This window comes from Salvelinus sp. IW2-2015, unplaced genomic scaffold (assembly GCF_002910315.2).
Source record: "Salvelinus sp. IW2-2015 unplaced genomic scaffold, ASM291031v2 Un_scaffold2114, whole genome shotgun sequence".
In the NCBI taxonomy this organism is placed as follows: Eukaryota; Metazoa; Chordata; class Actinopteri; order Salmoniformes; family Salmonidae; genus Salvelinus; species Salvelinus sp. IW2-2015.
The window spans coordinates 19,289-43,427 of NW_019943451.1; the positions used below are offsets into that span (position 1 = coordinate 19,289).

At 44.6% G+C, this 24,139-nt stretch overlaps 2 protein-coding genes across 3 annotated transcripts; both read left to right on the forward strand.

Moving 5' to 3' along the window:
• The first annotated feature begins 271 nt into the window (after window positions 1-271).
• LOC112072981 (AKT-interacting protein) lies at window positions 272-5,162 on the forward strand. The gene is made up of 7 exons (XM_024140349.2): window positions 272-356; window positions 441-541; window positions 2,252-2,340; window positions 3,088-3,186; window positions 3,923-4,030; window positions 4,219-4,279; window positions 4,512-5,162. Coding segments are annotated over exons 1-7 (567 nt in total). The 5' UTR covers window positions 272-355; the 3' UTR covers window positions 4,620-5,162.
• Window positions 5,163-7,159: 1,997 nt separating this feature from the next.
• Window positions 7,160-22,344, forward strand: LOC112072983 (chromodomain-helicase-DNA-binding protein 9-like). Of its 2 annotated transcripts, none has more exons than XM_024140352.2 (2): window positions 7,160-7,249; window positions 19,268-22,344. In XM_024140352.2, the coding sequence occupies exon 2, from the start codon at window positions 19,392-19,394 to the stop codon at window positions 21,051-21,053; it is 1,662 nt and encodes a 553-aa protein (XP_023996120.1). In that variant the 5' UTR covers window positions 7,160-7,249; window positions 19,268-19,391; the 3' UTR covers window positions 21,054-22,344. The 2 variants fall into 2 exon arrangements, with proteins under 2 accessions (XP_023996120.1, XP_070296101.1); XM_070440000.1 differs by lacking the exon at window positions 7,160-7,249 and adding an exon at window positions 7,293-8,076.
• The last annotated feature ends 1,795 nt before the right edge of the window (window positions 22,345-24,139 follow it).

The window sequence follows — 24,139 nt, forward strand, 5'->3', positions numbered from 1 at the left end:
GTAGAGCTAACTGGCTACCTTTTAAAATGCTTCATGCCTACCTCCTTTGCTAGAGGTAATCACTGATCTGTATGCGACTGGATAAGTGAAGGTACGATTTGTTTTCACCCATCCAACCATGTCAGATCATTGATTAGCCTACCTGAAGGAAGGAAGGAAGGATGTATTTGCGCATAGGCCACTATGTTATGTAGTTAATTTAGAGAAGCTGTTGATGAAAAAATGCGCTGTTAATTTCCATTTCAATTTCTGCTGCATTGATTTAATTCCATGTTACCTTGTGACCCACAGCACCCTAGTGATCAAGCAAAAACTGCCTGGAATCTATGTGCAGCCATCCTACAAATCAGCATTGAGTAAGAGCCTAATCTGTCCTTGTGTTTGACTGCATAATCTACACATAATCATACAAAGGGATCATGAGATTCTCTTCTTTCCAGTGTGGTTCGGGGTCATTTTCATCAGACATGGCTTGTACCAGGATGGAGTCTTCAAGTTCACTGTGTATATTCCAGATAACTATCCTGATGGTGAATGTCCTGTGAGTACTTTTGTGGACCTGCTGTAACATTACAACACAGCTGTTTACACAAAATAAAGACTTTTCTTTGGCACGTTTCAAAGGTTAGTTTGTTCAGCCTTTCCTGCTTTGGTGGCTGAGACTGTGATTGGTTTGTGACTATCATACAGTGCATTCGGAAAGTATTTGCTGTTTTTCCACATTTTGTTACGTTACAGCCTTATTCTAAATTTGATGAAATAGTTTTTTCCCCTCATCAATCTACACACATTACAAAACAGGTTTAACAATTTTAGCGAATTGATTAAAACTGAAATATCACATTTACATAAGTATTCAGACTYTTTACTCAGTACTTTGTTGAAGCACCTTTGGCAGTGATTACTGCCTCGATTCTTCCTGGGTATGACGCTACAAGCTTGGTACACCTGTATTTGGGGAGTTTCTCCCATTCTTCTCTGCAGATCCTCTCAAGTGCTGTCAGGTTGGATGGGGAGTGTCACTGCGCTCTGTGTTCAATCGAGTCAAGTCTGCTCTGGCTGGTCCACTCAAGTACATAGACTTGTCCCGAAGCCACTCCTGTGTTGTCTTGGCTGTGTGCTTAAGGTCATTTTCCTGTTGGAAGGTAAACCTACCCCCCAGTCTGAGGTCCTGAGTGATCTGGAACAGGTTTTCATCAAGGATCTCTCTGTACTTTGCTCTGTTCATCTTTCCCTCGATCCTGACTAGTCTCCCAGTCCCTGCCTCTGGAAAAATATCCCCACAGCATGATGTCTACCACCACCATGCTTCACCTTAGGGATGGTATTGGTGAGGTGAAGAGTGGTGTCTGGTTTCCTCCAGACATGACGCTTGGCTTTCAGGCCAAAGAGTTCAATCTTGGTTTCATCAGACCAGAGAGACTTGTTTCTCATGGTCAGTCCTTTAGGTGCCTTTTGGCTAACTCCAAGCAGTCTGTCGTTCCTTTTACTGAGTGGCTTCTGTCTTGCTGCTCTACCATAAAGGCCTGATTGGTAGAGTGCTGCAGAGATGGATGTCCTTCTGGAAGGTTCTCCCGTCTCCACAGAGGAGCTCTGTCAGCGTGACCATCGGGTTCTTGGTCACCTCCCTGACCAAGGCCCTTCTCTCCTGATCTCTGTTTGGCCGAGCGGCCAGCTCTAAGAAGAGTATTGGTGGGTTGTTCCATACTTATTCAATTTAAGAATGATGACGGCCACTGCGTTCTTGGGGACCTTCAATGCTGTAGAAATGTTTTGGTACCCTTCCCCAGATCTGCCTCATCACAATCCTTTCTCTGAGCTCTACGGACAATTACTTCRACCTCATGGCTTGGTTTTTGCTTTGATACGCACTGTCAACTGTGGGACCTTATATAGACACGTGTGCCTTTCATGTCCAAACAATTGAATGTACTACAGGTGGACTCCAATGAAGTTGTAGAAACCTCAAGGATGATCATTAGAAACAGGATGCACCTGAGCTCAATTTCAAGTCTCATAGCAAAGGTTCTGAATAATTATGTAAATAAGCTATTTCTGTTTTTATATGAATTTGCTCATTTCCAAACCTGTTTTCGCTTTGTCCTTATGAGGTATTGTGTGTAGTTAATCAATTTTAGAATAAGGCTGTAACGTAACAAAATGTGGAAAAAGTTTAGGGGTTTGAAATGCGTGTTTTGTTATTTATGCAGTATTCTAACAGTATTATGTTCTCTCCTGTACCCCCATTCAGAGAGTGGTGTTTGATATCCCAGTCTTCCACCCACTTGTGGACCCTGTTTCAGGAGAGCTTGATGTCAGGAGAGCCTTCACCAAGTGGAGGTCAGTATATGGCTTCTATGCCCAGATCATTACATCCAAATGAATGAGGATGATTTAGAAATGGGTGTTTGTCAGTTACATGTGGCTTGCTATTTTTCCATTAGTGTAATGTCTGCTCCACCATGTACTAGTCACTACTACACAGCCTTACACATCCCTTGATAGGCTAAATGCAGTTACTACTTTTTGATCTGTGATGTTACTGCTTCATGTTGTGATTGATATGTGTGTTCTCTCAGGATGTTGTAGTTCTGGTGGTAAATAGTGATACAGTGCTGTCACTGAGTTGCGCTGTGGGGCTGTCTATAGTGTACCTTAGTTAGAACTGGCATGTGTCGCATCAAGGCCCAGTGTTTACTCTGACTGCTGTTCCAGCTCTGTTCCTCATGGCCTGTTTCTTCAGCTGGACAGTGACACAGCCTTGTAAGGTCGTCTCTTAAACCTCAGTCTCTATCAGCTGAAGGTGGATTTATAGGAGCACAGCACTATATGTTTTACTGAATGGGGAAAGTTGTCCATGACATTCTCACTGGAAACCTGTCTGTCATTATGGTGTGTCACACTTTGGCTGTGCACTACTGGTGTTTGAGCAGTGCTACTGTTGGGTATTTCACTAGTCTGAGATGAACCTATGCACCATGGATTGCCTTTATGATACTTGTGTATTTACTGTGACTGGAGTTGTATTTGGTTTGCCATTATGTTGAGATAATCATAAATGTCCCCCGTCTCCCTGTGGACTTGAAGGCGTAATCACAACCACATCTGGCAAGTCCTGATGTATGCACGCACGGTGTTCTACAAGATCAACACTATGGAACCACTCAACCCAGAAGCTGCTGTGCTGTAAGTCTGTACTTGTTCACTTTCTCCTCACAGCCTTCTCTTCCTCCTGTAGATGGATACTGGGCCACGTGTACGTATGTGACCGTGGTCAGTTTATATAGGTCAACAAGCAAGCTAGTTGTTGTGCTCCTATTGTGTACCCTGAAACTTCAATTAATAGCCCATACATTTATTTGCTTCAGTCACTGAACACAACCGGTGCTTAGAGACGGGCTTCTGTTTATTTGAGCCAAGTGTGTATTTCCTTAATGCACACAGCTATTGCACAAAATGTTGAAGACTACCAAACCTAATTGTGACCAGTATAAACATAACAAATCTATCGCAGATCATACACCCCCAATTTGGCACTTCGGCGCCATGGAGAGCTTGAATTTGACGTGTTTATTTTTGATGGCGAGCAATGTTTTTAATGCACATGACTGGGATTATTAGAGCTGTGTCCATGGTAACTTCATAAACAATTCATTTAGACCCATTTATTTACTGAAATGTGTGCCGATGCCCGGCTACTAAAAGGGACAGGCGGCTGTTGAGACTTGCTGTTTAATTGAAATGTTGTGGTATTCTGTTGAGTCCGTTTTTTCTTAATTTTCTGAGCTAATGAATTAGATTGTGGCCAGGTTGGGGCAATTATCACTTCACACTGTATTGACTGGCAAATTGCATGTATAATCAAATGTATTAGTCACATGTGCTGAATACAACAGGTGTAGACCTCACACTGTTTTTTCAGGTACGACAAGGATGTGCAGGTGTTCAAAAGCAAGGTGGTAGACAGCGTCAAACTATGCAACAGTCACCTCTTCGACCAACCCAAGATGGACGATCCTTATGCAATAAGGTTGGTAGTAGGAAAAGCTCATTCCTGGAATTCCATTTCTCATAGCTCACGAACAATCTGAACATTATTATTATTTATTTTTATTTGCTGTCAATAAGAAACCTCCTGCAGCATATGAAAGGAGATGCAATAAATGGTTTGAGAATTTGTTTCTCATAAGTGTTATTTTTTTATGCAAATTTTTCCAGTTTCTCTTCATGGAACCCAGCGATCCACGACGAGGCGAAGGAACGGATGTTCACACATAAAGTGAGTTTTCTAAACCSCAGCAGTGTGCTTTTCAGACTTATGTAAAAGGACACAAAGCTCTGAGTCTGTCTGCTATGGGCCATGGACTCGGGTTCCCTCTGAGCTCACTCCCAAGAGGCTTGTTTTACTTGAATGAGAGCCAGCAGGGCTGTGATTGGTCAAGCTGTGTGAGCGGCCATTTGTTTCCATGGTGCTAGCTGACCAGTGTGGTAATGCGTGTCTGTTATTCTAGAGACGGCCTGAGGATCACCACAAGGGGCTGCAGGTGTCAGGACTGTCTTGGGTGAAGCCCGGATCCACACAACCCTTYAGCAAAGATGACAACCCTCCCCAKAGCTGAGCTGATCCTGCAGTCCGAGTCAGCAGCCACTAGCGGAAGATGCAGAGCAGAATGCCACGCCACAGACTAGCTTCAGCAGCCGTTCAGTCGTATGAATAGGAACTGAACAAGTTGAATGTACTTAATTTTACRTTGCAACACTTGCGCTCAGCTTTAAAAGCATTATAGGCATCTTGTGCTCAAACAGCTATAGAACTAAAAATGTGTATATTATGTAAGTAAATCAACAATGACAACTGGTTTTCTTAGTAACACAGACTACAATGCAATCAGAGCTTTTTCCCTTTATTTTCTTCTCTGCTCTTTGCACATGCTTGGGTTTGGTCTATGAAGATAATCACTCAAAGCTGGTTGAAAGGTGAGAATAAAAATCAGCATTAATTATAGATATACTGTATGGGTGGACTATGGATTCATGACCGCTTGTTAAGGTGGGCTCAGGACAGTTATTGTTTATTATTGGGACTGAAGATGGACTCTAACCTTGGGTGTTCTTTTTCCCCCAAACATATTTGACTGAAATCAAATTAGAGCAACACTACATTTTTGGGGCGAGGGAAATTTTCGTTCTTTTGGATTACGGTTTAGTGTCTTATATTTCTCTTTACTGTGTAAACTATATGTAAACTATAGGTAAGATGGATAATATATATTGCAGACTGAGCAGCAGGCAAGTGTGGTTTTAATTAATATGCTAAGTTAAATAATCACATCCATCTTTACGTTGCTTTTAATTCTTTTTGATTGTTCTATTTACCCTTATTGAGCTTATTAAAGGTTTGTATAAATATAAAACATGTCTGCTGTGGGAATGGCAGCCCTCCACAGACAACATTGTTTTGCTCAAAGCTGTTGGATATTTGGCACAATTTATATTGCTGTGAAATGATGTAAACACATGCTGCCGTCTGGACTGTTGAATTTGGCAAAACAATGTGTACTTATACTTCTCATTTTACCTTTCCTATATGGAACCCAAACCTCAGTCAACAGTTTGTGCTGTATAGGCAATGAGTTTCGAAAGCTTTTCTTTGAAAGGAAATAAACACGACAATGCATATCAATGACTGTGTGTATATATATATTTTATTTAACCCATTAACTAGGCAAGTCTGTAAATAAGAATTTGTTCTTAACTATGATGGCCAAACTCGGACGACGCTGGGGCAATTGTACGCTGTCCTATGGTACAACCTGGAATCGAACCAGGGCGTCTAGTGACGCCTCAAGCTCTGAGATGTAATGCCTTAGTCTGCTGCGATGTACATGTATGTTGTGATTTAGGTTTGAGGTAAGCACTGTTTTCATTGGACTAGCTGTGGTGATCTAAGTAGCCTTTATTCATCACATAAGGGTGTGTGGGTCATGTTGGATTTCCTCAAGGAGTGATTTAAACGGTAGATGGGTTACTAATGTTGGCTCTAGACCAGGGGTATTCAACTCTTAAAGGCACTGCATGGTCAATCTGATGTCTGCATTGGTCATGTAGCATTTATGGTGATATGCCTCTTCAGAAGCCAGGGCATTCATACTTCTTGCGCTTTGTGGAACAGCCTTGAGCTGATGTCAAGGAAACGAGTTGTATTTAATACAGGACCCCCCCCACCACACACCTACCGTCAACCGATCATGTCAATGCGGAGCTATATGGAGCACACTTCATTGTTACAAAACTTGAGGCGCAGGGCAATGTGGTACAGAGCTCAACTTGGCCTCTACGTGACTCCAGAGACTCCGCAAATGCGTCACACCATCCATATGGCGCCTTCAACCACATTTTCAGGTCAAGCATACATTTGCTCTTAGTAAATTAGCTGGAGAGGTTGTTAACCAGGGGTGAACATACTAACGACGTTAGTGTTGAAAAATGTACTGACACGTTTGCTAAGACACAATTTCTGCTTAATCTAAAAATGTGGTTGGAGGGTGTGACGCAGTTTCGAGGCCACCAGAGGCACGCAGAGGACAAAAGTTGATTAACTTTCCCCGGTAATACTTTCAGAAATGAAGGCATGTGCTTTGATTTAACTTTCAGATTAATAGAAAGGAGCGCATGTGTGAAAAATCTGGTTGGATCTCATAGATTGTAGAAAACCGTTTCACTATTTCTGGTCTCATGCTGTCATGCATAGATTTACGGTTCCACGTCAAGACCATAGTGACTTGGTTTAGCAGTACTGTCAAGAGCCAYTGGGGGTCACCACACACTAACGACAGGTTGCCATGTTATTTTCACACTATCTCGCCTGTCAGTCAACATTATTATCCGGGAGACTACAGGTTTGTGTAATCAAAGTAAAACCTCCGCGGATTGGCTTCAACCCTACCGCGGCCATCTTGTGTGTCATGCCTTTATAACCAATTTAGTCTAATATTTGTTATTTTATTTTACATATGAGGAGTTATTATGACACAAAATTTAATATGACATTTTGTCCATGTGGAACCGGCTTCAAATGTAATCTGAGATTATAAAAATTGAACGAGTCCTCAACTGTCCAATCAGAGAGCAAGTAACTGATATGCAAATTGTGTCATCGATTCGTCACGTCAGCAGCAGTAGAACCGCTGTGGTCAACTAGTTAACTTCGCTCTTATAATTTTCAGTCAACGGATTTTGCTTCACTTCGGTAAGTAATAAAATAATTTTCTCGTCATAAATAGAAAGTATTGGCTCCACACAGAGCTTTTAACTCTGGGAGCAAACTGTCATTCTAATGACTGAGAGACAGTGACGCTCAGCTGTGGTCACTAACGTTACGTTAGCAGTGGGAATCCCGGTCTGAAAAGCGCCCAACTAGCTACAATATCAATCAAATGGCTCGCGGAACATTGTAAGTTATACCTTTTCCATAATCGTTTCTCAGAGTTCGAAATATTGCGCTCGTGTTACTAAAGTTATTGACGGCGCTTCGTTATGGTGGTCCTGAACTGACAGCGACCCGCTGTGATGGTACGAGCCTCGAGCCAGCTCWGCATCGTTACCATGAATGTGCATGCAGAGGGTAAAGTGATAAAAATCGGGAGTCTCAACGAAACTCGGTCGGGTCCATCAACAACTGGTTTAATTGTCTGTGGTCAATCTATTGCATTGTTCCTAATGAATGACTGTCGACCCCCATCCAGCTCTTCCCTCTCCTACTCAGCAGAGGCGTCACGACACCACTGAAGTCGAGAGGAGAGGKGCTTGGAAGGAAAGACAAGTGGGGACACGTGTACGATTCGAGTCTCGAGAAGAACAGATGGTGGGAAAAAATCCCTAAGGCTTGGCACCTGTCTTTCAGATTCAGAAAGTTAAGATTCAGCTAATTTCTCTAACTAGGTAGCTAGTTACCTGTTGTGACAGGGAAACACATCGAGTGCCAAGCAGCCTTTTACTAGGAGGTGCAGCAAGGCTATTGTGAAGATTCGATGCTCAGATAGCCACGAGCCATAGCTGCACTCAGAGGATGCTGAGGTTAGTGGCCATGACAGACTGGCTTCTTTTTATCATGGGTTCATTGTTACAGATTCTCGCTGTGCCATATAAACCGGGGTTGGTTAGGATTCTAGAAGCTATTCTAAAGTAAAATTCAACAATGCAATAGGATACTTATGAACCTTTCTTACTGCGTAATAATACTGTTATTCTTGGGATTATTCTTATATAGCGTCTTTACAAACGAGTGTTATCAGCAGTCAGTTGATTAAAGCCGATTGATGATTATCATGGATGTCCGTTGCACGTAGATGTAGTTTGTGCAAATTCTATTTTGATTTCTGATTCCATGATGGAGTTGGATCGTCGACAGACGACGGGTTTGTGAGTTTGGACAGTTTGATGCTGCATTGTTTCTGTCTCTATATCGTTGTCGTTATTGTGGCTGCACTTGTTATCGGTCTTTTTTTGTTGAGGGTGCTTAGATAAGTCACCGGGACTCTGAAATTGACAACGCCTATTTGTTTGTTGTGTATAGTGGGTTGGCGATATCATGCTACTTTAGGCAAAGAGGCATAGACTCATGATAAACAAAGAAGCAAGCATCTTGCAGAGGTAGCTAGCCCACTGGGCACAGACTTCAATTCAACGGCTATTCAACGTTAGTTCAACGTAGTTTTATTGAAATGATGTGTAAACAACGTTGATTCAATCAATGTGTGACCAGTGGGAGACTAAATGTAAGCAGGAAGCGCAGCACAAACACGAATGCATTTATATTGCACAGACTTTGATGGGACCTGTTGAATGTGCTCTGGAATGGCCCTTGATCAGTTTTCTTGGAGAGTTAAATTAATCTCCATTGTTCAATGATGCTTTTTTAACTAAAGAAAAGTTGATTCAGTTGGGGGTCTTTTGTTATTGGTGGGCCGGTTATTACCCAATACTTTGAGGGTAGAGCCTACAGATAAACCAGCCAAACAAATAGTCTACATTCGATTTGGCTATGAATTATGTTTTACATTTTAAAGTGGGTTTCACTGTAGCTAAAACTTAACTCCAGATATTAACTAGAGCTAGTTTCACTGCAGATCTGGGTTCAACGTCATTCATAAAGACTTTCTAGACTGCATAAAGTCTTCATAAGAACTACATAGATGCTTCACAAACCTAGCATTTATAAGCAAAGTCATAGCATACCTACTACATGCAATAAAAAACGCCTGAAACTAGATCCTGAAGATTCTGGTCTTGATGAGAATAAAATAAATGTCTGGAGATGTTCCCTTCTGCACTGTTCAATCAATCTAGTAAATGTGAAGGAAGAGTTAAGATGGAGTGTCACCTTGTTAATGGAAGGGAAGTCGTGTCACAGGCTCTCTCTTCTATTTCCCCTGAAAACCGAAATTTACGGTTGTTGGCATCTCTGCTAAAGCTACACCCAAGGGTAGTGCTGAGCGATTAACCAAAATAACTGATTGACAGACGTTTTTTTCTTCTTCGGTGAGCTTAATGCGCACATTGCACAGTTTCTCTAGAGATAAATCAGATCAGGCCTGAACTGTTCAATGTAGTAGGGAGTTTTTTCCAACAGGCCTATATTCTACATAGTTGAGTGCATAACATGTGGTAATTAACTACAATGACCATAATCCATTGCGCATCTACTAGTCCGGTCTGTGTTTCTTTTACGCCAGCTACTGTAGAGACAGAAGAATGCGCAATCGTGAGGTGATATAGAGAGCAGCTGTTGCTTTGTGCAGTATCTCTACTTGAAAATACATGATCAAAGTGATTGATAGTTGGTATTCAGCAGTCATAAAGTATGTCTTATTTACTTTGAAGAACTACAAAATAGTGATTTTGTCAGACAGCATAGGTTGCAGCTCTATAGAGATGAGATGACTTGGAATGAAATATTAAAGTCATCAAATAAAACAAATGTAATATACACAATAAGCGATTTTTTTTTTTAAAGCAATGTGAATAAATTATGGATCGCCGTTTGGGTTTTTATGTCAAATTACACTATTTTACGCGTCAAATAAGCTTTTAATTTGACACGTCAAATAACAATTCTATTATAGAATGTTGTGTGTGCTGAATTTGCACGTGTAAGCCAAGTGCCACCATTACTGTCAAAGCTGTACAATACTGCGTTGGTAATAAGGCATTATTTGTTTGACCGAATGAGAAAATATCTGTGTGAGCATTTGAAATTAGATCAGGATAAAAAATGTTTGCAAATACAGTTGAAGTCGGAAGTTTACATACACTTCGTTTGGAGTCATTAAAACTAGTTTTTCAACCACTCCACAAATTTCTTGTTAACAAACTATAGTTTTGGCAAGTCGGTGAGGACATCTACTTTGTGAATGACACAAGTAATCTTTCCAACAATTGTTTACAGACAGATTATTTCACTTATAATTCACTGTATCACAATTCCAGTGGGTCAGAAGTTTACTTACACTAAGTTGTGCCTTTAAGCAGCTTGGAAAATTCCAGAAGATTATGTCATGGCTTTAGAAGCTTCTGATAGGCTAATTGACATAATTTGAGTGAATTGGAGGTGTACCTGTGGATGTATTTCAAGGCCTTCAAACTACCTTCAAACTCAGTGCCTCTTTGCTTTATATCATGGGAAAATCAAAAGAAATCAGCCAAGACCTCAGAAGAAGAATTGTAGACCTCCACAAGTCTGGTTCATCCTTGGGAGCAATTTCCAAACGCCTGAAGGTACCACGTTCATCTGTACAAACAACAGTACGCAAGTATAAACACCATGGGACCACGCAGCCGCCATACCGCTCAGGAAGGAGACGCGTTCTGTCTCCTAGAGATGAACGTACTTTGGTGCGAAAAGTGCAAATCAATCCCAGAACAACAGCAAAGGAGCTTGTGAAGATGCTGGAGGAAACTGGTACAAAAGTATCTATATCCACAGTAAAACGAGTCCTATATCGACATAACTTGAAAGGCCACTCAGCAAGGAAGAAGCCACTGCTCCAAAACCTCCATAAACAAGCCAGACTGCAGTTTGCAAGTGCACATGAGGACAAAGATCGTACTTTTTGGAGAAATGTCCTCTGGTCTGATGAAACAAAAATAGAACTGTTTGGCCATAATGACCATCGTTATGTATGGAGGAAAAAGGGAGAGGCTTGCAAGCCGAAGAACACCATCCCAACCGTGAAGCACGGGGGTGGCAGCATCATGTTGTGGGGGTGCTTTGCTGCAGGAGGGACTGGTGGACTTCCACAAAATAGATGGCATCATGAGGTAGGAAAATTGTGAATATATTGAAGCAACATCTCAAGACTCAGTCAGGAAGTTAAAGCTTGGTTGCAATGGGTCTTCCAAATGGACGATGACCCAAAGATACTCCCAAAGTTGTGGAAAAATGGCTTAAGGACAACAAAGTCAAGGTATTGGGGTTGCCATCACAAAGCCCTGACCTCAATCCTTTAGAAATTTTGTGGGCAGAACTGAAAAAGCGTGTGCGAGCAAGGAGGCCTACAAACTGACTCAGTTACACCAGCTCTGTCAGCAGGAATGGGCCAAAGTTCACCAACTTATTGTGGGAAGCTTGTTGAAGTCTAACTGAAACGTTTGACCCAAGTTAAACATTTTTAAAGGCAATGCTACCAAATACTAATTGAGTGTATGTAAACTTCTGACCCACTGGGAATGTGATGAAAGAATAAAAGCTGAACTAAATCAATATCTCTACTATTATTCTGACATTTCACATTCTTAAAATGAAGTGGTGATCCTAACTGACCTAAGACAGGGAATTTTTACTAGGATTAAATGTCAGGAATTGTGAAAAACTGTGTTTAAATGTATTTGGCTAAGGCGTATGTAAACTTCCGACTTCAACTGTTTCTTAGATACAGACGTTATTAGAAACTTCTGGGCTAGCTAGCTTTAGCTTGGTACCTAGCTAGCACATCCAACCAGCTGAAAACAATGACCAGTAGAAACTGCAGTCATTTTCAATATTCTTAACAATGATTAAGGAATCCTTGTTGTTCTCCTATTGAAATAACTAGCTAGCCAGCTACCGAACCCTGTTGCCCAAAACTAAAGTTATAAGCAGCCAGCTAGCTTAATCTGTTAACCTTGTACATTGTCACAATGTTATCCCATTCGCTTGAGCAGGCAGACAGGTCTGACTGACAGCTACATTGGTTCTCTAACTGTTGTCTCTCTTTATGCCTAAAGCATTTAGCCTACAGTAACCAATCGCCTTCACCTCCATTGTTACTTGTATTTGTTCAAATCGAAGTTTATTTGTCACGTGCGCAGAATACAACAGGTGTAGATTTACAGTGAAATGCTTACTTACAGGCTATAACCAATAGTGCGAAAAGGTGTGTGTGTGTAGGTAAGTAAAGAAATAAAACAACAGTAAAAATACATTTGAAAATAAGAGTAGCAAGGCTATATACAGAACCGGTAAGTCAGGCTTATTGAGGTAGTATGTACATGTAGGTATGGTTTAAAGTGACTATGCATATATGATGAACAGAGAGTAGCAGTAGCGTAAAGAGGGGTTGACGGGTGGAGGGACACAATGCAGATAGCCCGGTTAGCCAATGTGCGGGAGCACTGGTTGGTCGGGCCAATTGAGGTAGTATGTAAATGAATGTATAGTTAAAGTGACAATGCATTATAAGATAAACAGAGAGTAGCAGCAGCGTAAAAGAGGGGTTGGGGGGGTGGGGCACACAATGCAAATAGTCCGGGTAACCATTTGGTTACCTGTTCAGGAGTCTTATGGCTTGGGGGTAAAAACTGTTGAGAAGCCTTTTTGTCCTAGATTGGCACTCCGGTACCGCTTGCCATGCGGTAGTAGAGAGAACAGTCTATGACTGGGGTGGCTGGGGTCTTTGACAATTTTTAGGGCCTTCCTCTGACACCGCCTGGTGTAGAGGTCCTGGATGGTAGGCAGCTTAAACCCAGTGATGTACTGGGCGTACGCACTACCCTCTGAAGTGACTTGCGGTCGGAGGCCTAGCAATTGCCGTACCAGGCTGTGATGCAACCGGTCAGGATGCTCTCGATGTTGCAGCTGTAGATTCTTTTGAGGATCTCAAGCCATGCAAATCTTTTTAGTTTCCTGAGGGGGAATAGGCTTTGTCGTGCCCTCTTCACGACTGTCTTGGTGTGTTTGGACCATTCTAGTTTGTTGTTGATGTGGACACCAAGGAATTTGAAGCTCTCCAACCTGCTCCACTACTGCCCGGTCGATGAGAATGGGGACGTGCTCGGTGCTCTTTTCCTGTAGTCCACAATCATCTCCTTGGTCTTGGTTACGTTGAGGGATAGGTTGTTATTCTGGCACCAAATCAAATGTATTTATATAGCCCTTCGTACATCAGCTGATATCTCAAAGTGCTGTACAGAAACCCAGCATAAAACCCAAAACGCAAGCAATGTAGGTGTAGAAGCACCTGGGAAGGGAAGCACAGCCGCGAGCTGCCCAGTGCCACCCGGCAGGTCTCTAACCTCCTCCTTATAGGCTGTCTCGTCATTGTCGGTGATCAGGCTACCACTGTTGTGTCGTCTGCAAATCTAATGATGGTGTTGGAGTCGTGCCTGGCACATGCAGTTGTGGGTGAACAGGGAGTACAGGAGAGGACTGAGCACCAGCACTCTGGGAGAGCTCCAGTGTTGAGGATCAGCGTGGCAGATGTGTTGCTACCTACCCTCACCACTGGGGGGCGGCACATCAGGAAGTCCAGGATCCAGTTGCAGAGGGAGGTTTTAGTCCAGGTTACTTAGCTTTAGTGATGAGCTTTGAGGGTACTATGGTGTTGAACGCTGAGCTGTAGTCAATGAATAGCATTCTCACATATGTGTTCCTTTTGTCCAGGTGGGAAAGGGCAGTGTGGAGTGCAATAGAGATTGCATCATCTGTGGATCTGTTTGGCGGTATGCAAATTGGAGTGGGTCTAGGGTTTCTGGGATAATGGTGTTGATGTGAGCCATTACCAGCCTTTCAAAGCACTTCATGGCTACGATGTGAGTGCTACGGGTCTGTAGTCATTTAGGAGGTTGCCTTTGTGTTTTCTGGGCACAGGGACTATGGTGGTCTGCTTGAAGCATGTTGGTATTACAGACTCAATCAGGGACATGTTGAAAATGTCAGTGAAGACACCTGCCAGTTGGTCAGCACATGCCCGGAGCACACGTCCTGGTAATCCGTCTGGCCCCGCAGCCTTGTGTATGTTGACCTGTTTAAAGGTCTTACACACGTCGGCTACAGAGAGAGTGATCACACAGTCGTCTGGAACAGCTGATGCTCTCATGCATGCCTCAGTGTTGCTTGCCTCAAAGCGAGCATAGAAGTGATTTAGCTCGTCTGGTAGGCTCGTGTCACTGGGCAGCTCGCGGCTGTGCTTCCCTTTGTAGTCTGTAATAGTTTGCAAGCCCTGCCACATCCGACGAGCGTTCGGAGCCGGTGTAGTATGATTCAATCTTAGGCCTGTATTGATGCTTTGCCTGTTTGATGGTTCGTCGCAGGGCATAGCGGGATTTCTTGTAAGGTTCCGGGTTAGAGTCCCGCACCTTGAAAGCCGCAGCTCTACCCTTTAGCTCAGTGCGAATGTTGCCTGTAATCCATGGCTTCTGGTTGGGGTATGTACGTACTGTCACTGTGGGGACGACGTCCTCAATGCACTTATTGATAAAGCCAGTGACTGATGTGGTGTATTCCTCAATGTCATCGGAAGAATCTCGGAACATGTTCCAGTCTGTGATAGCAAAACAGTCCTGTAGTTTAGCATCTGCTTCATCTGACCATTTTTTTATAGACCGAGTCACTGGTGCTTCCTGCTTTCATTTTTTGCTTGTAAGCAGGAATCAGGAGGATAGAGTTGTAGTCGGATTTACCAAATGGAGGGCGAGGGAGAGCTTTGTACGCGTCTGTGTGTGGAGTACAGGTGATCTAGAATTTTCTTCCCTCTGGTTGCACATTTAACATGTTGATAGAGATTTGGTAGAACTGATTTAAGTTTCCCTGCATTAAAGTCTTCGGCCACTAGGAGCGCCGCCTCTGGGTGAGTGGTTTCCTGTTTGCTTATTTCCTTATACAGCTGACTGAGTGGGGTCTTAGTGCCAGCATCTGTTTGTGGTGGTAAATAAACAGCCACGAAAAGTATAGCTGAAAACTCTCTAGGCAAGTAGTGTGGCCTGCAATTTATCACAATATACTCTACTTCAGGCGAGCAAAATCTAGAGACTTCCTTAGATTTCGTGCACCAGCTGTTGCTTACAAATATGCACAGACCGCCCCCCTCGTCTCACGTCTTGTTGTTCTATCCTGCCGGTGCAGCGTATATCCCGCTACCTGAATATCCATGTCGTCATTCAGCCACGATTCCGTGAAACATAGGATATTACAGTTTTTAATGTTCCGTTTGTAGGATATTCGTGATCGTACCTCGTCTAGTTTATTGTCCAATGATTGCACGTTGGCGAGTAATATTGACGGTAACGGCAGCTTTCCTACTCGCCTTCTGCAGGTCCGGACGAGGCATCCGCCTCTTCGTCCTCTGCGTCGCTTCCTTTTGCGAATAATTGGGATGTCTGCCCTGTGGGGTGTTTGGAGAATATCGTGTGAGTCCTGCTTGTTGGTGTTGAAAAAATCTTTGTCTAATCCGAGTGATCGCTGTCCTGATATCCAGACGCTCTTTTCTGCCGTAAGATACGGTTGCAGAAACATTATGTACAAAATAATTTACAAATATTGTGAAAAGAACCACATAATAGCAGAATTGGTTAGGAGACCGTAAAACGGCGGCCATCTCCTCCTGGTGCCATCTTGTAATCAAAAAACCATAACTGGCATGCAGGTCAGTAGAAATTGTAAGATAAAATGACATTTCAATTCAGAAAGGTTACCGACTCGTGTAGCCTATTACCGGCAACTTCAGGAGAGTAGCGGCAGAATCTGCAAAAGCCAGTAGGAGCGGGAGGAGGATGGTCAGGTTAAGTTTTTCGTCTCCTGATTATCTTCATCTCTGGCTCCCTCGAGTCATTTGTGTCTTATTTAATCAAAAACTGCTCTTAAAGCATCAGACAAGCTCAATGCATATATAGTTGATTTTATTAAAATACATTGGGTGTGTCTATATATGGAAAAATACACGTTTAAAAATTACGACTTTCGGTCGACCAAGCTATTATTTAGTGTGGGACAGCCCTAGTCTCAACCATAGACAGTCTATAACCGGTTGTATTGTACATCATATAGCTTAGGTTCTACAGTTCATCATTGGTTCCAACTAATACAAGACGAAGAAGCAGCAGCAGGAAAAACTTTATGCTGCTCAGATAAGCTACCTAACCTACCTCTGATTACTAATTCAGACCGTTGAGCGGCCCGGGTAGGATTCTGGTCTGATGTTACCTCTAATTGAGTGATCAGATTTTCCTGTCTGTTTGGGAGAATTAGGCCTGGCCATTCTGCTCATTGTCAGTTACAATGGAGCCCTGCTAAGTGGCTGAGAGCAATGGGAGTTCTCTTTTCATGCCTAGCCTGCCCTCAGATGTAGGTCTGTGTTGCAAGAGAAGAGAATACTCTCCTACTCCTGGGCTGGCTGCTAGTCACACGAGAACAGAGCTCTAGTATAGCCAAGAGCTGGGCATGGGATATGATCTGGCCCCTGCTATCTGGTGCTCCTGTTAAACACAGTTCTAAGTGCTATAGCTGTCCATGTTGTTATGGAATGGAGGTCCAGCACAGCTGTCATTTATGAAGATGAGTAAGGCTACATTAATGATTCACAGTAACCAGGTTAGGGTTAAGTCTTGAWGCTTCCTGTATGAATCTTGTGTATTGTCTTGGTTGTGTGCTTGTGTCATATGGCATACTGGGCCTTTGTAACAATGAGTAAAAAGTAAGGTTTCATCATAGCCAGGGACAGACCCACTACTAGGTGTTGGGCAGTATGCAGATTTTCATATCTTCATATCCTTCTCTCATCCCGAGATGTACGGTTTTACCATGGAGGCTGCTAGCTAAATATGCTAACAAGCGCAAATGGAAAAAAAAATATTGCAAAGACAGGCAGCCCAGTTATAAAGTTATACAAATATATGTAAGAGCTACTGAATTTTTTGTGAGTTTGGACATTTACAAACGAATGTGAACGAGATACATTGTGCAATAAACAGTACTGGTTCTGGAGAAGCATGTGTACGTGCTGTATCTGTGTGGAGTCTGGAGTCTCTAGGGCAACAGGCCTGCTTGCTCTGCTTAGAGAAGAAGACAGGCCGAGAACGGAGAGGAGAAAAAAACACAAGGAAATGAAAAGACAGCAGTGGCAGCTGTACAGATAACTCATCCAAAGGGCTTTGACTTTTCAAACACGGCAGAAAGCCAACACAATATGATGGATGCCCCGTCACCTTATTCATTTAGCCACTTACTTAGATAACCATCAAGTTAAACTTAGGGGTCACGTTAACGCAGAATTCTTCGCTTTTCCATGCAGGAAGAAAAGATAAAACGCATAAGAAATATATTGCTGCATTTTGTAAACACAAATCTAAAATGCTCCGTAATTTCTACTTGGCATCAGACTAATTTTGTGCTTCAGTTGCACTTCTCCACTTGGAAGAGAATTCGCTAAGAGCATTCTATCAGCAGACAGCGTTCTGATGTAGCTACTTTTCTGTGGTGCTTTTCTCGGTGTAGCCAGCTTACTTTTCTCCAGATTAACTTTAAGAAAAACATTAGGAAATGTAGCTAGCTACATTATTTCTATAATAAACAGAAATATGATGGCCATGCATTGTTTTTGCAAAAAAATATCTTGCATGTTCATTGTAAGCTCATTTAGCCTACTTGTGTGACTGCCAGCCTAATAGCGTTTCTCTTCTGTTGTCATCTGATGAAAATGAAGCTATATTCTGACGAATGTGTTGTAGTAATGTATTTTCTGTGAAGGAAAACTATAGTTGCACGTCCCTGATCACTCTATTGAAGCAAAAAAACACTTGACTTTCAATTTAAAACTCAACCCCTGTCAATACACAGCTCGACTCACCTGCTCCTGCTTTGTGCCATTTACAAGCAAACACGTGACTGGCTCAACTGTTCTGGGGAACTACGGTGAGCTTCATAATGTAAAATAATGTGACAAGTGAAATGAAGAACGCTTTATCTTCTAACATATTGCCCAAGTTGACTGAAAGTATTTACTTACAAAGTAGCTACAAATATTAAAATATATAGAAAAACTTCAAAGAAATAGTTAACGGTATTGAAAAACCATCCCGTGGCTATTTCCAAATACCCCGCTATATGGTATATACGGTATACCGCCCAAGCCTACCCACTACCCCACTTAACCTTAGCAGAGGTTCACGAGTTGTGGTTGAAGCATTGGATCTCAGTTGTATGCCCCCCCTCTGTATCAGAAGACTTGTGAGAGCCATGACTGTACATTCAGAACATGTCAAAGTGTTTGTAGTGAGGTGAGTGTGTGTGGTGAGTATGAGTCAGCAGGTCTTGACTAACACAAGTGTTCCGTCATCTTCTATTGGTCATTGGTCTGTGGCTAGATGCATCCTGAGCCAACCTCCCTGGCTGTTGACACAAACAGCATCAGCTGTCTATCTGTCTGTCTGCACCTTCCTCCCACACATTCAGTAGCTACTAGCAGACAGACGGCTCGGTAGATAGCAGGCACAGCACAGTCACAGGGCTGAGGCTGATCGGATCAGGGGGCTTTGAACCGAGGAAGACTAGAGGCACCTGGCTGCTGGTCTGTCTGGCAGTTGGTTCAGTTTAGATCAGATCAGATGCGTTACCACACAACTACCTGCTGCCAACCAGAGATAATTGACGGTGCCAAATTTATCCCAGGCCTGTCTGACCTAGCCATTACTTGGCTTTTTGGCAGCCGCTGTTTTCACTGATGACGTTTACGTGGCTGAGAGCGTCTGTTATGGTAATAAATTGCTTATTGTAGTGTATATGAGGTAGAGGTGTATGGAGATCTTGAAAACAACTAGAAGTGTATTGATTTGAAAAACACAGGATGAACATCAAAAAGAGACGGGCTAAATTTCTTCAAATCTATTTGACAACTGAACATCTCTTTATTGTGCAGCCCACACACAGCTCAGTATGAAYGAGACATGTTTAAAGATGCATGTTTTTCTTCTCTCTGTTAAATCTGACTTGAGGTTTTGTCTTCGTTTTTCTCTCCAGAGCCAGTCTGTGATGGACATACTGTAGCTCAGTAACACGTGACGCTCCTCAGCACCAGCTARAACCCAGCAGAGGTCCAACGTGGGGGACTGGTCTCCGGAAGACTGACCCTGGCCCCTGGGCCATGACAGATCCCATCATGGACTTCTTTGACGACCCCAACCTGTTTGTGGGAGGGCTGGATGGGTTGGCTGAGGAGGGCTTCCCCCCTGGACCCTCGCTGGTGGATGAGCTCAACCTCAGCGCAGGCTTYGAGCCCCTACAGGTGGAGCCGATGGGGGCAGGGAAACACCCYGGGATGATCCCCACCTCCATGCCCTCCTCCACCCAACAGAGCATGACTTATGGACAGCAGATGGGGCATTTTCCGGGCATGAAGGCTCAGAACTCCATGGGACAGCCCTTCGCTGGCTCTGAGGGTGTGGGTGGTGGAGGGATGATAGCAGCACAGCATACCCAGTTCCATGGACGCTCAATTGGTCAGGCACCCCAATCCAACGCGTTGTTTTCCAACARCAGCCCCATGTGGGGCAACCAGGACCAGAACGGGAACCTCTACCACTCAGTGCCCCAGCAACAACAACAACTACATCAACAACAGCAGCAGCAACTCCACAACCAACAGCATCACCTCCGACAGCMACAGCCACAGCAGCAGCACCACCCCTGTCAACAACAACTTCAGCAGCAGCAACACCAGCKTCTGAACCAGCGGCAGCAGCAGCACCTTCATCAACAGGTAGTGAACCCTCAGTCTCTGCCCCAGCAGCACCACAGCTTCCCCTTCCACCAGGCCAACCAACAGCCAGCTCCCCACAACCAGCAGCTTACCACCGGGGGGACCCAGTTCCACTCCAGGGCTGTGCCTAACTCAGGGGCTCTGGCCAAAGCTAATGTGGAAACCCCCAATGCCTCGCTGGCTGGAACCCCACCACAGCAGGGTGGCTACCAGCTGGTGCAGGGGACTCAGGGGGCCTTTCCTGGGGTAGGGCCAGAGGGCTCTAGCATGTCCTTCTCCATGCAGACCTGCTCCCCCATGGCTCACACCCTGTCCTCCTGCTCAGTGAGCTCCACCACCGCCTACCCTCCCTCCCAGTACTCCTTCCCTGGCCAGGGACAGCCTGGCACCTCCAGCCTGAGCCAGCCTCTCTCTTTAGCCCCAGTGTCCATGATCACCACCACCACTCCCCTGCCCTCCTCAGTGCCTGAACTCTCTCTCGTGGGAGCTGGATGTGCGTTTTCGTCTGCTCCAGGGATGACTCAGCATCATCAGCCCAAGCAGGTCCCAGTCAGCCAGGCTGAGGACGAATGTCCCTTCCGGGCTCTGCGCTGCTCSAGGCAGACCTTAGGGAACTACGACTCATCTGAGATGTTTGGCCAGGCCATGAGCTGCTACCCCAGTGCAGTCAGCCAGCTCGTTCCAGACCAGCACCAKCCCCMGAACTGTGGATCTAACTTGGAAGTTACCAGACCTCCGGCCAGCACCACTACCACTAACGGCTACGTGTCTCTAGAGGTTAGCCTGGCAGGGCTGCAAGGGGAGGTGGAKGCCCAAGGAGGGGGCTTTGAGGGCCTGGAGGCTCCGGACCTGCTGGCTGATGAGCTGCTGCCYCAGCTGGAGGCTGCCCTCAGTCAGCACGACCACCACGACTCCAACTGTTCCTGGACCAATGGTGGGGATGGAGAAAGGAATGGAAAGGGAGAGGAAGAAGAAGAGATGAAGGAGGAAGACAGGATCTCCATATCCATGGACTACAAGAAACAGGTAAACCCACTGGGCCATTAACACTTGCATTCAGTCTGAGGCTGGCTAGGCTGACATATGCTGACAGACTCAGAAAGGATGATATGGATGAAGTACCTAGTTATCCAGATTCCGCAGAGTTCTCCTTCATTCATCTATTTAAAGATGCACTATGCAGAAATCGCTCCGCCATTTCCTGGTTGCTACAATTCTAATTTCAGTTTGTGACAAAACAAGCAAGTATAGTCATTGTACCATCTAAACCACTGTGAAATATATTTTCAATAACCCAAAATATTGTATTTTCAGCTGTTTGAAGCTGGTGTACAAAACCGTAAGTAAAAGACGCAAAAATGAAACTTAGAAATAGCCCACATAGAACAGATCTACGACTTCTTGCTTTCAATGAGAATGACAGATCTATGTCACATTTCTATGTGAATTTGGTCAGGTCATTCAAAAAGTTACATATTGCAGCTTTAATGTATTACTACAGGGGAAGAAATACACATTGCGGATGTATAGAATAGTTGTGGTTGTTGGTGCTAATAGTTGTCCTTCCACTTGACCACATGGGCAGGAGGGGATTGTACAAGCGAATTGTCAAATTATTTCTCATTCCATTCCCATTTAAATCTATATCTGCATCTCATCCAGGTTGTTTTATCTATTCAGTTCCAACTATGTTGGAAATTAATTGAAAGAATTGACAGTGAGACATGTATTTGTGACAGCTACGTTAATGGATAAATCTCTTGCACTGACGTAGAGACTAGAGAGAGCCTTGCCATGCTTTCACTCCTCTCAGCAGCCAGACGCCAGCCAGCCACCCACCCATGTAATGTTTAACTAGCCCTGGAAGAGCATGAGCATATTTGGTGCACCTGCAATCAGGGGGGAGGTGGAGGAAGGGAGTGAGGGAGGGAGGGGAAGGAGGCTCAGCCCTCCTTTAAATGATAATAATACAGCCTATTCTAGCTATCCTTCCAGTATTGTGTCCCAAATGGCACCCTTTTCCCTATATTTGACCAAAGCCCTGGTCAAAAGTAGTGCACTAAATAGAGAATAGGGTGCCATTTGGGACAGAGACAGACAGTAGGTAACTACAGTAGCCTAGCTGTGTCCCAGGGCCTGATTAATAGTGGCAGCAGTGTCTCCAGGACTTACAGTAACTAAGCGTACTCAAGGCTATAGATGTGGGTCAGGGCAGGCTAGAGGCTAGAGACACTGCCTGACTGTCTGTCTGTCTTGCTGCTGCGCGCTGCACTCACTACATGGCTAGATAGAGTGTGGGGGTGGTTACTATTGTGGTTTCTGTGTGTGTGTCTTTGAGTGAGAGAGAGGGAGAGGGGGGGGGATAAGAGATGGACAGAGGGAGAGAGGAATAGAGATGGAAGAGGGAGTGAGAGAGAGGGAGAGAGAGGATAGAGATGGAAGAGGGAGAGAGGATAAGATGGACAGGGGAGTGAGAGAGAGGGAGAGAGGATAGAGATGGACAGAGGGAGTGAGTGGAGAGGGGAGAGGAGGGGGGGAGAGGGAGAGGGGATAGAGAAGGACGAGAGGAGTGAGTGAGTGAGAGGAGAGGAGGGGGAGGGAGAGGGATAGAGATGGACAGGGGTGTGGAGGGGGGGGAGGGGCTGAGATTGGACAGGAGGAAGTGGTGAGAGAGGGAGGAGGGGGAGGGAGAGGAGGATAGAGATGGACAGAGAGAGTGAGTGAGAGAGGGGGAGGGAGAAGGGATAGAGATGGACAAGAGAGGGAGTGAGGCGAGGTAGAGGGGGGGGAGGGGGATGGACAGAGGAGAGAGGATAGGGGGGGTGAGAGGAGGAGGGGGGGGGGGTGGACAGAGGGTGAGTGAGAGAGGAGAGGGGGGGGGAGAGAGGATAGAGATGGACAGGGAGTGGGGGAGGGGGGGGAGAGGGGATAGAGATGGACAGAGGAGTGAGTGAGGAGGGAGGAGGGGGGAGAGAGGATAGAGATGGACAGAGGGAGTGAGGGAGAGGGGGCGAGGAGGAGCGGATAGAGATGGAGTGAGTGAGAGAGGGAGAGGAGGGGGAGGGAGAGGGATAGAGATGGACAGAGAGAGTGAGTTGAGGGACAGCTTGGAGGAGAGAGAGAGAGAGAGAGAGGAGGGAGGCTAATGACAGACACAGAGAGAGGTAGAGAGTGCATTAGTGTGCTGCTCTGGCTCTGACAGGCACAAGGCGGATCCTGGAGCAGAGCTGGCCAGTAGCATAGCAACATCCATCCACACACCTCTCTTAGCCTGTTTCCACAGTGACTCAGACAGCCAGGCAAAGAGGACCGTCAGCAGCAGTCTGTACTTCATGTCAGACCTGGGTTCAAATACTTTTTGATATTATGTCAAATACTTAAACTGTGCTTGATTAATGGAACCAATAGAATAGTCCCAAAACTACTAACCCCACCCATCTGGAACTCCAGGCAGGCTAAAGATTTGAAATGGTGTTTGAACCCATGTCTGATCAGCAGCAGCACAGTGTGTCTGTTCCCTTCCATGGCCCTAGTGCTGGCACATGCAGCTCAGCACTCATCAGAACTCCCTCTGACTGGCTCTGTAAACTGTAAACAAGTGCGCATGCGCGCGCTGCGCACACACACAGCTACTCTGTGGTGAGTGGTGATTCACAAGTCGCTACGTCTTTACCCTGTCTCTACAGCATAGCTCTGTCTCGCTCAACTCTACCACTTAGACTAACAGGTAGGCTGAATTTGTATTACATTTTTTATTTCACCTTTATTTAACCAGGTAGGCCAGTTGAGAACACGTTCTCATTTACAACTGCGACCTGGCCAAGATAAAGCAAAGCAGTGCGACAAAAACAACAACACAGAGTTACACATGGGATAAACAAACGTACAGACAATAACCCAATAGGAAAAAAATAGAAAAATCTATATACAGTGTGTGCAAATGTAGTAAGATTAGGGAGGTAAGGCAATAAATAGGCCATAGAGGCGAAATAATTACAATTTAGCATTAACACTGGAGTGATAAGATCTGCAGATGACGATGTGCAAGTAGAAATACTCAAGCAGAGACTGGTGTTTTGACCCAGCAGCCAATTTGTCCAATTTGTCCATCCGCTAATTGAAATGGGACATGG